The sequence below is a fragment of the Helicoverpa armigera genome, chromosome 24, assembly GCF_030705265.1.
Source record: "Helicoverpa armigera isolate CAAS_96S chromosome 24, ASM3070526v1, whole genome shotgun sequence".
NCBI lineage: Eukaryota > Metazoa > Arthropoda > Insecta > Lepidoptera > Noctuidae > Helicoverpa > Helicoverpa armigera.
The window spans coordinates 10,093,441-10,107,152 of NC_087143.1; the positions used below are offsets into that span (position 1 = coordinate 10,093,441).

Sequence of the window (13,712 nt, forward strand, 5' to 3'; positions counted from 1 at the left end):
CAAAGATCCAAAATATTACGTGACTATTAGCATCTATTTCCATCGCGAAACAAACTGGTTGGACCAGTTGAGAACATTTCAAAAATTATGACGTGTTCGTCTATATTTTTTGTCATTAAATGCTTGTAATGTTCTTCAATACTGCAAACAAGTCAATCGACTAGAACCTAATGTAGAATACTTGCAATATAGTATTAAGTCATATTTCTCATAAGTCAGTTATGCTTGTATTAAAAAGTGTCAATTCTTCTTTTTCGGAGATAGAAGTCATCAAAAATTACCTTTCCCGCTGAGGGTGTAGCGTAAGGGAATATCTGACTTGGCTAAACCCACCAATTCCTTCTAAAGCCCTTTGGGTAACAGGGCTACACGGTAACTCTTCTGAATAATCCCGCAGCTCCATAACAGTCTTCCTAACCAATAATTTCACAAGGATTTCTACATATTAACTAGAAAAGAAAAAGGCTTCCTAAGCACTCATTATGAATGTTAGGAATATAAATACGGTAGATTCTACATAGTTGCTCATTACAAAAAGTAGTTACTAAAGCGTTTAATTCTCGGATGGACCATTAACTTCATCTTGTGTTTACGATGGTCGAGTAAATCGCTGAATCGGTTTGTTTGTTGTGTTGTCAACTGTGATGACTTCTGACTCCTCGCATCCAGGTCAGGGTTACACCAGAATAACATTTGGATAATATTCGTATTTAAACTGTGAACAATTTCGTCGAAGGCAAATATTATACATAATGAAGTATTGTACGATAATGTATTCATATGGTAACGGTTGAATAGACATTGTTATTTCAAGTTTTCTAATGTTTTTAAGACCTTCTGCTAGACAGGTGAAGCTAATCATAAACAATTTTGAACAAGTGTGTTTGTATGTACGAAACTATCCTTGGAACTGCTTGACTAATCCAAAAAACAAACCTTCGAGTATAAAATGAATCCTAAAGTTGACTGTGCAGGTATGTATGTGTTTGATAGTTGAATGATCTGAGTTATACGGTCGTGCATGACCAAAGTTGGTTGAATAGCGAATCGTGACTATTTTTGTAACTCTATTGAAGTTGAAAATATTCAAAGACGGAGGGATGTCACAGCACAACGAATTTGAATGGAGTTAGACGACAGCTTTGTGTTGCATCTTGTACCTATTAAGCCGCGTACGCACGTACGAACAAATTTGTTGCGTTACATGATATGCAACAACTTGGTTCGCACGTGCGTACCACTATCGAACATCGAACACTCTGTTCGTCAAACATGTTCGCGGCGATCCTTGTAGTGTGTTCTGTATGGACGGTGTTCGAAGCGCTTTAATAACTTCACAATCGACTACTTCCAACGGCGCCGTCATGGCTACTAAGATAGAGTTCACGACTGTTGTTCGCGAACTCGACTCGAACTATGTTTGCGTTCGTGTTCGAATATGCCGTCCATACGTACGAACCAAATGTTCGGGTCTGGTGTTTGTGTTCGCTATGTTCGTGTTCGTACGTGCGTACGCGCCTTTAGGATTTGTTTTATATGAAAATTAAGTAATCTGTTTTTGATAAGGTTTTCCGATACTTGAGATTATTTGGATAAACTTGTCTAGCCATAGGAAGGACAATTTGTTTATTGTTCATTATTTTGTATGTTGCGATAATAAGTCCATATTCACATAGTCACGTCCCAATTTTAGATCAATATCTTACGTTGATAAACATGCAATTTAATTTCAATACCTACAGGACTGTCAAAGTTATCACCGAACAGTCATTTACCTCAAAGTTCTTAGTAACGGAATATACGAACATACAAACAGACAAATTGACAACTAACCGACATTACAATGTAGTGAATCATATGTAAATTGTCATTGTCCACAGAGATTAAGTTTGACAACTTGACATATATTTAAAAGATGAAAACAACAATGATGAATCTAATAAACCTATTTGTGAAAAGCAGGTGACTTAAGTAGGTACAAAAGTACCAAGATTCAGTTAGGTACAACGACATGGAAAAAATTTGGTCCTTCGAACCTATTGTTGTTTTGGCAGTTAAGAAAGTAACTAAATAAGTTTTGGAATCAGGCGTAACTTTGCGGAAATATAACTCAAAATGTTAGGAAAAATGCATACGGAATTAACGCTACATATTTTTACTAACATTTCAAGAAAGTAACTGTTGATTTTTCACTCATTTTTGTACTGACATGATGCAGGATTTAAACTAATTGGAAAGCTATTTAAATATTGCAATATACCAACGTTCCTTATCTGATTGACTTTAAGATTGAGTATGCCTATTAACAGTAATGGGAAAAACCTAAAACAGCCTACATGAGACTACGTAGTCTACAGTAAATAATAACTATTTCCATAAGCTCTTCTATAATGCATTTACTATCTACAATAAATAACCTACTGGTGTTACAACTACTGCATTATTACAAGCGTTATCACGTTTTATGCTCTCGCTATATAGAGTAGTTAAATAAACTTGACTGTTTTAGGTAGTCTAGTTCATATAAACTTAGAAATGACACCAGATGTCAAAGTAGTAAGTACATAGGATAATCTATGGTTCTTACGATAAAATACTTCACAACTTTATGTCCTTTATACCTATTAAGCACGTAATTGACACTGTAAAGCTAAAATTGTCTATGGTTTAATAGTTTTGTTAATTAGGTATGTGATTTAGATATTTCAATTTCATTCTTGTTATAACTTCGAAGTAGGTTTTTTTAAGTCGCCAAGATGGCATTTTATATATATCGAATAGTTTTTAAATCTGTGTTACTGACCCAGTTTTTTTGGATATTAAATGTAGATTAAAACAAATGTCATATCTACCTCTACCGTATTTTTTTAAATTTTATGAATATAAAATATAAGAAGTACGTACGTAAATATACAGTTGAAAAGTAAACTTGAATGCGGTGCATTCCTCTCAAGGAACTACTAATACAGGTTTTAGAACTTCTATCTCGAGAGCTATGTTACTGCCAAACGTAATGGATTTCTATTTATAAACTGCTATATACGGACCAGTATTCTATGTTCGGTTAAATTATTCCATAAATAAACTATGAATGTACTTCAAAATGACCATTAATGGACACAATATTTAATTATTACAACATTTTTGGAAGTACTTAGCGCTATTCACAAATGTTTGTCAAGTTAAGACAACATTTACAAGTCGATTATATTTCAATTTTAATGTCATTTACTTTTACGAAATTCAATTTATCTAGACAAACTAATTAATACTAAAACCACTACTAGACTGCACCGATGAATTCAAGAATCTCGACTATTAATAGCACTAATTACAAAATCTGAATTTTCAATCAAGAACACGTATAAAAATGCCATAATTAACTATGTATTTTATTAGTCTATGATCTATAGAGCGACAGTTATTCAACCTTACGCAACGCGATCGAGGCTGAGCACTGAACTAATTAATAAATGGAGGTTCTATTACATTAATATCAAGGACGAGGCTATGGCGGTCATAATTTAATGGCTCGGACAAAAATGGCCGCTTAATCAACGGAAGTTTCTAGAAAGAACCCAAATATTAGTGGTGACTAGGCGTTTTTATCCTATAGTTAACATACTGGGCTAGAAAAATGAACGAAAAACTGTGAGTAATTATTTGAATTCGGTATAAAAATGAAGAGTTTGTCGGTTTTTCTGTTTGAATGTGCTAATGAAAAGAACTACAGGACCAAGTGTTAGATAGCCCATTTAACTCAATTGGTTAAACGGTGGAGCTCCCTTGGAATGCGAATAAAACCGCTGACGGAAACCAGAGTTAAATAAGGATTTTATCTAATAGGTTCAACGCTTTTTATAATAAAGAGAGTTTCAATATAGATGTTAAGATTAATTGTCTTAGAATAAAACCCAGATAATTACCTATTTCAAATAGCGTGATAAAGTGCCTATTTACCCTATATACAATTATGAATTTTCCTACAATACAACTATAGCCTATTAAATAAACTATCGACCAGTTATCGAGGGGTCAAAGAGGTTGAATTCTATAATAATTACATATAGCTGTAGACAGCAGTTGTGTCTATAAACGGGTTTAGCTACAAACGCCACGTTTTGTAGGAATGCAGCTAATATCTACCTATAGTACAGGAATGTTGCTAAAGTAAAAATAGAGAGTACTTGGTAGATTGCGAGGTATTTAATAAATAATAATATAAAACAATAGATTATGTTATATTTATATAAAAAAATGTGATAACAATACGTCTAGCTACTTATTTTACTATCAAAGAAAAATGTTGAAACCTTTTATAAGAACATAGTTTATGGTAGTTTAAATACAGAGTTTGTTTTATTGTTTCTCTTTTAGGAAATAATTTCTTCTCGTATTAATAAGCAATAAACGATTAAACGAGTTATGGGCATGAAAATATTGTGTTGACATTTTACATGTAAAATTATGATCCCGGAACCGAATCAAGAATACAGTACATTCACCTCCTGTACAAGTATGTAACTTAAATTGAAAGTATTTATTTAATATCCTTCACTATTAAACATTCAAATTCTTTGATATTTTTTCTGGTTCTTTGTAAGTACGAGTTTATAATTCGGACAGACCGTTGTTTACATTAAGGTTGACTTAATCTACAGATAACATAGATTTTGTATTGAGGTTAGTTAACTAGAATACAAATATTATGAAGCAATCCTCTAATTGTTATTAATTTATCAATGAATCTCGTAACTCGTGATATTAAGTACAAAGTGATAAAATAAAATATTACGGCGTCCGATTTTTTACAAGGCGATATCTGCAGTTTATTATTCCCTTAGATGTATTAGTTTAGAACTCTATATTTTTTATAATTAAAAGATAAACTTACCGAAGCTTTTGTAAAGAGTCCATGATATCCTTAAAACGATGATGAGTACTAAAATGAACATAGGCAGCAAGCCGATCAGTCTTTTGTCCGAAACATACACAAACTCCTCTTTAGCATCCGCTGTATTTTGGACCTCCATTTTAACTATAAAGTCTTCACTTAAAACCACACTAAATACTTTAATTATTAAGTTATATTTTCACACAAAAATATCCAAAAATGCAGTCGACAGATTCAAAATTTATCTAAACTCAATATGCAATTTGAAAATCGAAAACATTTTCCACGCGTCAAATAAAAAAAAAAACTTCAAATTTCGAACACTGGCTGCACAGTAAAAAAAAGTTTGTCACAAAAAAGTTTTGTTTCAAATTACGAATAGAGAATAAAGTTTTTAATATTGTAATAGAGCGCGCACGTTTGTCTGTGGAGTACGGTAAATAGAAACAGAGGCTCGGCTCGAAGCGACCGCGCCGGTCGTACTCACACACGCATTATCTCCATTGATAAACGTCCGTGACTTTGTCTCAAAGATATGCCTATTCAAACAGGTTAATTTAATAACCGATTATTAAAATTTGCATTGATTATCTTTAAATCTAGTAATAATCTGCCGTTATTATCGATCGGTGCAAGGAGACGGATAATGTTAATGGCGTCTAATGCTGTGTTATTAAAGGTTATTAGCGTTATCTGGCGTTGTTAATAACTGATTAATCTTGACTGAAATGTTTTGTTATGGCTGTCAGTCCTACTTTGGTTTAATTGTTAGGTCAGGGACGGCTTTCTTTATTTTCATTGTAAAACTTTCCCCAGAGACCCATATCAGTCGATTTTCTTTCAAGCCTTACCATCTAACGTAATATTAAAAACAATAATTTCGTATAGCTTTCTTCATATAAATAAACACTTACAAGTAAATAAAAACCTTTACAAGAGTACAATTAAGAGACAGAAAAATATCATATAAACCGTTCTTTGTATTGTAACTATGAGACATTTAGAGTGACCTGTGACCTGCGTAAGTGATGGTGGTAGGTCTTAGTGGTGGTGAGGGGTGTAAGTGGGTGGTGGTGGGTGGTGGTGAGCGGTGGTGCTAAAGTGGGGTTGGAGAGGTCGGTAGCCCCACCATAAACCTCGCTGACTGTCGTAGATTTATAGAAATAGTTGTGTTGATAAGGTGGGCCAGTTTTTTTAGGTCAATAGTGAGTGAAAATGTCTTGGATTTAGGTAGGTACATCTTGGATTTTTGTGGTTGGTATCTAAATTCTATAAATATTTTCATTGCTGTTTTTTTTGTATTTTTAGACGGAAGTCAAGTGAACATTATTGGCAGAATTATGAGGGGTTATTATATTTTTTGCTTTGTTTCGATATTTTTGTAAGTAATGTAGATAAACGTATGCGTGGTAAGTATGTTTGTATTCCAATCCAATATGTATTCCAAAGATTATAGGCACCTGTAAGTCAGACAAGTGCAGATGATGTGCAATAATTGTGAGAAAATTAAACCGGTTATTTTTTCCTGACTAGTAGAGTGTATTTATCTTGAGTAGTCAATCAGTTTGAGAAAAACGATTGGTTTTATGACGGTTGCATGTAATTGCAAATTACTTTACTTAGTAGGAACAATCACCATGAAAATTACTTATGTAGACTAGTACCTACTTATGGACACAGGACTCTATGTAAGAAAAGGATTTAATCACTTGTATACTTATAAATATGTTTTTAATTTACGTTCATCCTCAGTAAGTACATATAACCATCTCGATCTTAGACTACACTACTACAACGTAGATTGCTATCCAATTATATTTTCACGACTTTGCATTGATACCCCATATCGGTCAACATAACATTCGCAAGTACACACCCTCAGAAGACAGTCAAAACATATCTATATTATTTCGCCATAATTCCAAAAAGGGCACAAACAATATTATCTTTATCTTTTACAAAGAATAACAACTAGACAAAACATTGATATTGTGCTATCTTTGTGAGACATCTACAGATTGCTTACCTACATATTTGGGGCAAGGGGGCGTGTCGAAAAACTGCCGACACACCACCACTGGGCTACGGGATAGTTCGAAAGGCACTGGTAGATGAAGGCCACCAGAAGGAACATAATGGGTTTTAGTCAGTAGGAGTCTGACACTCCCTCACGCTACACCAATAGCGGGAGGGTCTTTTAATGATTTCCAACCAAAAAAAGTCAGTCAGTCAGACCACCACTTGATATCAAAAGTGTATTAGGTAGTCGAGCTCTAAGCTTCATGGAGTTGAGTTAATAGAATGATTTGGTAAGTTAGTAGTGTTTTTATGACAGCAATAATAGTCTGAAGATTGAGTAAAACATGAACGTCTACCGCGTTTACTATAGAGATTAAAGTAAGTAACTCAAACTAACTAATCAACTCATGTTCTCTTACGGAACTATCTACTTCGCATATCACCTATGTAGAACGTAGTCCACTTTAGACGTTCCTTCTCAGAAACTAATAAATAAAATTGCATACATCGATGCATGAGATCAAACCGTTATAAATCACTCTCGTTTTATCGCTGCAATCAATACATATGGTTTCACCTTTACAGCCTAGCACACTTTATATAAATAAAAGTCGGCCGATAGTTCGATCGGGCTCATAAATCAGTAAGAGATGAATTTTGGTGCTTCCGTTACAAAGACTATAAAACCACTTGACTGCGCATACAGTGCCCCGACGCTCGCCAAAAGTTAGTGATTTTGCGCGTACTATAAGGCTACGATCAGTACGATCCTTTAGTAGCGACCGTGAACTGACCAATAGTAGCCGCGGATTATGCCGCGTCCCCCCGCCCGCAGTGGTGAGTCGTGTTCTTAGAAGAAATTGGCGAGTGCGCTCTCTAGTGGTTATTTACTTTATGTTCCGTTACAACGATCAGGTACCGAATAAGGTCCTAGCTTATCAACATAAAACCTAGTTTTACTCAACCCACTGCCACTGTTTGCTAAGAATTTTCACTTATAATACCACAAGAGCTTCAAAATTATCGGGTATTTGACGACTTTATTTGTTTGCAGGGAACCTTGAGGGAAATGCCAGATAATTATGAAGCTCGTGTGGTATTCGGGAGATTATTTTTCCGTCCCAAATGTCGGCCACAACCTGTCAGTTTGACGTAGCAACGACCAGAGAAAATATTCAAAAAATTTTCAGTATAATACCATGTAGGTTGTACCACGTGACGTCGAATGGTGCAATTCTATTGGTCGATATTTGGGTCGGAAAAATAATCACGTTAATTTTACAAAGCAAACAGTTTTTGTTTTTTTTTATGGATTGGATTCACGATTGATTTCAAAATAAACTAATAAACAGCCAACTATCGGCCGACAGTTTAGTGGGCAGAGTGTGCGGGGGATCTTACAGTGACAGATAAAACCACAAGCAGTGAAAATAAATCCGTCAAGTGATTGTGGCGATGGATTTCTAGAATTTCTCGAGCGATATGAGATGATAGCCAGTAATTGTGACATTCATCGTCATTCTTTGATTGCTGATAACGTTTCACTAGCGGTGATTATTCACACGTATAATGTGAAGAAAGACTTAAGAAACTATTTTTAGTGTGCAATATGTAGGTATTAAACAAAAAAAAAAATAGTGCAGGTATAATAGTACATTAGTACAGCCTCTCACACTGCACCCACATACCAAGCCTAATAGAACACAATGTAGTACAGTAAGGTAACTAGTAAACAAAGTTTAGCGTAGGTTCAGTCACGCACGCAATGACCTAGGAATAAGAATGTGTTACGACACGGCCCTGGAGCATTGCGTAAAGGAAGAGACGAACTAACAAGTGCGATCTATATCTTGAATGAAGAAGACAAGGAAGAGTCATGCGACAGAGATCTTCTTCCGAGCCTTTTCCCAACAATTTTGGGGTGGGCTTCCAGTCGAGTACCACTGTTTTACAAGGAGCGACTGCCTTATCTGATCTCCTCAACCCAATTACCCGGGCATTCCAATACCCCTTGGTTAAACTTCTGAATACCCGTAACGACTGCCAAGGACGTTCAATGACAGACATACAACAGAGATCATGAAGTGTTATGCTTTCTACAAAGCTACATCTGAATGGAAATTAGTCATCAGTTATACTCCTTTACGACTATAATCCTTTAAGACGTACGCTGGGGAATTTCTCGTTCTTCTGCACAATCAGACAGTGAATCATAAGTTTAAGTTGAAATTAGAAATTATTCAGTGGTCATAAAAACATCTGTTTGTAAGTCACTGATATATGTATCTAAGCAGTAAATGGTGCCATATAAGTAACTTAGTTCTCTGTAGGATATTTAATTCGTGCCTCGCTCCAGTTGTGTAACACAAGAGACAACGGAATTGCAAACGTGTTCTCAAAATGTTATCCGCTCGTTTGTGGCGACACGCTTGTTTCCGTTTCCTCACCAAAACTAGGTGATGCGAAAGAATTTAGCAAACAAGCTTTAAGCAGAAATTAATATTCTACGTTGCTCTCCGGTAATGTGCCGACCGCAAATCATCATCTGCCTAGCCTTGTGTAAGTTCATACTCCAGTCGAATATAGATGCAGCTGGCCAGTGTTTTACACAAAGTGACTCTGACTGCCTACTTTATCTGAGTACCTTAATATTTTTACCATCACCATTCCCCTTAGGAAGTCATTCCTGACTATCCTTGACGTCTCTAAAAGCTTACAAATTACAATCGATACCATCATCTCTCTGAAACACGGAGTCATGGTATCAATCAACTATTTACGGACTTTTCAAGTACCTAAGTAGGTAGGTATATCAATTGTTTTATGCATTCGATTTGTTCCAAAGTTGTGAAGCAAGACTATCGTAGTGCATATAATGTTAACAATTGAGTTGTCAGTCATGTGGCCAGTGCCGCATGACTGGCTGATTGAATCGGTGCGTCTTGTGACAAATCGCGTGACGGCGGGCACGGTGGGCATCGGCGGCGGCGTGACAGCAATCAACGGTTATTGAAGCGACGCTTTTGCTCAGTTCGCGGAATTAAAGGATTTGTCCTACAGAAGATCCTGTTGTAATACCAACGGTTAATAAATTCTATCATCTCCCGAGCCTTTTTCCCAGCTATCTTGGGTGGGGTCTGCTTCCAGTCCAACCGTATGCGGCTGAGCACCAGTATTTTACAAGGAGCTACTGCCTAGGTGACCTCTTTAACCCAGATACCCGGACAACCCAATAAACGGCTATTAAATTATATAAATATTAGTTTTAAATGTAACAGGCTCAACTATTGATCTGCCTAAATATCAAAGTTGTGAATTTAAACAATCAATGAGTAGATTGGTATGTTGATAATAATATGTAATAATTAATATTCATATACCACCTTAAATTGTGTAACTTTCGAATAATTTCACTTGTGCAGTGATTGACGATTGATTGATTAGATAAATAAAAATATTGTAGTTTCGTCATAATCAAGTGCTAATCAGTTTGGCATTGTGGTTGTAGCTAGCAGCGCCATCTATCGTCATTCATAAACACTAAATCATAACTTTAAACGCCATTCAATGCTAGATGGCGGTAAAAGCAGACCGTTTTAGTTCGGCTACTCGCCACCAGATGTCACTACTATATTTTATCAACAACGCTAATAGGCTAGTTTCCTAAAAAATAATAATTAGTCCGTCTTGTAGATTGTCCAAAATTAAGCGATACGTATTTTTCTTTTTTAAATTGGATCAGAACTTGTTAAGATATAGCGTGTTAAAGTTGAGTGTGACGTCACAAGTTGCTACAATTTTCAGGACACTGTGACGTAAAAGGCCCCCCCTCCTAATTTTTGAAGTGTATTATCTTTGTCATTTTATGTTTAATTAAAAAAAGAAAAAATACGTATCCAATATTTTTTGATTATCTAAAAAGCGGACTAAATATTATTTCATTATTTCGACCCTGGACACTACCCTATTGAGGAGAAAACAAACTAGCCGGTTTTGCACATAATACAAAAGCTGGCGTTATTCCCTTAAAAAGAAAAACAAAATAAAACACGACACTTAACATGAAAAGAAAAATTTAAGAAACAAGTACCTAATAGTATAGAAACAGGATCCGATTTGCTTTGGACAGTAATTTGATCGACCAAAGTCTCTATTATGAAACTATATAGTATTACGCATCCGAGATATACAGCTACGATAGGAAGCAGTACACGATCAAAGTACAAATTCTAATGATTATCTATACTAATTTTATAAAGAAGAAAACTTTGTTTGTTTGATTGTAATGAATAGGCTCAAAAACTACTGGACCGATTTTAAATATTCTTTCACCATTAGAAAGCTATATTATCTGCGAGTAACATATTTTATCCCGGTGCGGGCAGTAGTTCCCACGGGACGCGGGTAAAACCGCGGGAAAACGGCTAGTTATCAATAATTTGAATAGATAGATTAATCGAATACCTACGTAACAAATATTATAGTTGTTAATCATTTCCTAATCTTGCTCAATAGGTAAATGACACATTATGCACTCACTACGAACTTGCATAAAGGAATTACTCACTACAGACTTTTGAAAATCATCCTTACGAGGTCAATATATCTCGTTTGCTCCTGCCACAAAGGTCCAATTATTTCAGTAACTATTTAGTATTAGATTTTACCGCAGTTTTGCCCACCTCTCGAGGAAATGAAAACATAATAAAATACTAGCGGTTAAACTCGCGTCTTGGGAGAGCTACTATGCGTTCCCGATAAGTGGGCTATCTAATAACATTGAATTTTTTTAAATCAGACCAGTAGTTCCTGAGATTAATACAAACAAACTCTTCAACTTTATAATATTAGTATAGATTAGAACCACAAGTATGCACGTAAACAAAGCCAGTAACAGAATAAATAAGACATTCCGTTAACAAATCGGTCTGTTTATTTTTGTTTAATTTCGATTAATGGACTTTCGTGTCCACTGTCCATAGTTAATAAAAATTAATTCATAATATATTCTAACTGTGACTATAGTCAAGTAGAGTTCAGTGGTTGTAACAAGTTAATTCATTGGCATTCAATAGAACGTAAACAAACAACCAAACTAATAAATACACGAACTATTAACAAAAACTGTCAGATAGACCATCTTCACTTAAAACAATATCAAAACAAAGTATTAAAAACAGAAACGGTTAAAGAAATCAACTAGGAAGTAAACGCTAACACAACAGCTGTTGATAAAGTTGAAACACCATCCATTGCTGGTTCAACACAAGACAAAAACGAACTCACCGAAGAGCCTGAAGCATCGTATACAAATGCACGTCACTGCGTAAAACACGATGATGACTAGGAAAGGCAGGAACAACACCGTGGCATCCATGTCCAAAGTCACGGGGATCAACGCGACAACTAAACGTTTGGGGAATTATCGACAGCAGATAATGTATCGCACAAATTGATAGCCGAACTTAATTAGGCAGATAGCGGAGTTGTGATGGTGAAAGGATTTGGAGTTCAACCTAACTGGTTAGATGTTGTGTTAACTGAGGACTCGGAAGAAGGTTCTATGAATATTTTTTTATGAAGAGCGTTTAATGGCCGATGAATATGGGTAGGATACAGTTGTGTTATATTAATTTTTCAACAGGCGTTAGCAAATGCTAACTCTTATTTATACGTCTAGATATATTTATATTAATATATTTAGGAAAATTAAAATATGCCATTATCAAATGCCTCTATATAAAACCAGATCGAGCCAAAACATATGATAGGTCAAGTCCTAGGTAAGACGTAGACAGATTTGGAACAAACTCAACTCTAATCAGAATTATCTTAAGAATAATGCCGACGTAAAACAAAATAGATAAGCCAATGACAATGGCACAGCTGTTTTAAACATAACCTTAAACATTGATAGACTAGAAATTATATTGGTTAAAATCTAAACAAACCCTTACATCAATAAGTCAAAAATACCAATCGTATTCAAAGAAAGGTAAGATATGTGTAGGTAATGTCACCTGAGAGACTAAAGTTGGCTGTAAAAGAAACTGATTTGCAAAATATTGATGTTGAAGCTCGATGATGAATAAGGTATGAACCAAGTCAGCAGATGTAAGGAGAACCTAGCACACAAGCTATTTGCATAAGGATGCTGGATGATGATTTAAATATAAAAGAAGACTTACTAAAGACTCTGAAGACATATCTCCCGATAATCACATCACAGATCTGCAGATATATAAACACCAACAGGAGCACAGTTATCATAAAAAACAGAAACACAATCTCCTTTTGACTCAGAAACATTTTGGGAACACTTCCAATATTTTCGAAATAAAGTCTATTGTATGTTATGTTCTCGTTCGTTCGTTGTAAACTGACATTGATCTCGTGGCTGCAAGAGATAATGATTCAGACACAGTGTTAGTGATTGGACGCACTGTGTTCGTAATCGCATGGATTTTGGATTCATTCTGTTCAGTGAAAAGTATTTGTTGGAATACTGTCCCTTGCTAATTATTTTTTAGGTTCAAAGGTAATAAATGAAATAATGAACTAAGAACAAGTTTAGGTATTGTTATTACTCACGCCCAAAAAGATTTGAATATCATTCCAGTTCATCTTACTGCATTTTTAGACGGCTTACAGAAACTAATTTCATATGCAGTGGGATAGGTAATTTTGTATGGGAAAAATTTGGAAGACGTCACGAATAATGCTCTATTGTATAGAAATGTGTTATCGGTGTCAAAACACGCTTCTGTTGAAAAACCATTTACACAGGTGACTGACTGTG

The 13,712-nt window shown here is 35.2% G+C and overlaps 1 protein-coding gene across 3 annotated transcripts in view; it reads right to left on the minus strand.

Moving 5' to 3' along the window:
- LOC135118625 (uncharacterized) overlaps nucleotides 1–13,237 on the minus strand; it is a 57,836-nt gene extending 44,599 nt beyond the window's left edge. The window contains exon 1 of one of the 3 annotated variants that reach the window (XM_064041127.1): nucleotides 13,102–13,237. In XM_064041127.1, the coding sequence (XP_063897197.1) occupies nucleotides 13,102–13,222 (121 nt within the window). In that variant the 5' untranslated portion in view covers nucleotides 13,223–13,237. Of the gene's footprint in view, nucleotides 1–4,894; nucleotides 5,049–12,199; nucleotides 12,308–13,101 lie in introns of those variants that run through there. The other 2 variants (XM_064041134.1, XM_064041124.1) reach the window with 2 other exon arrangements.
- Between the last annotated feature and the right edge of the window lie 475 nt (nucleotides 13,238–13,712).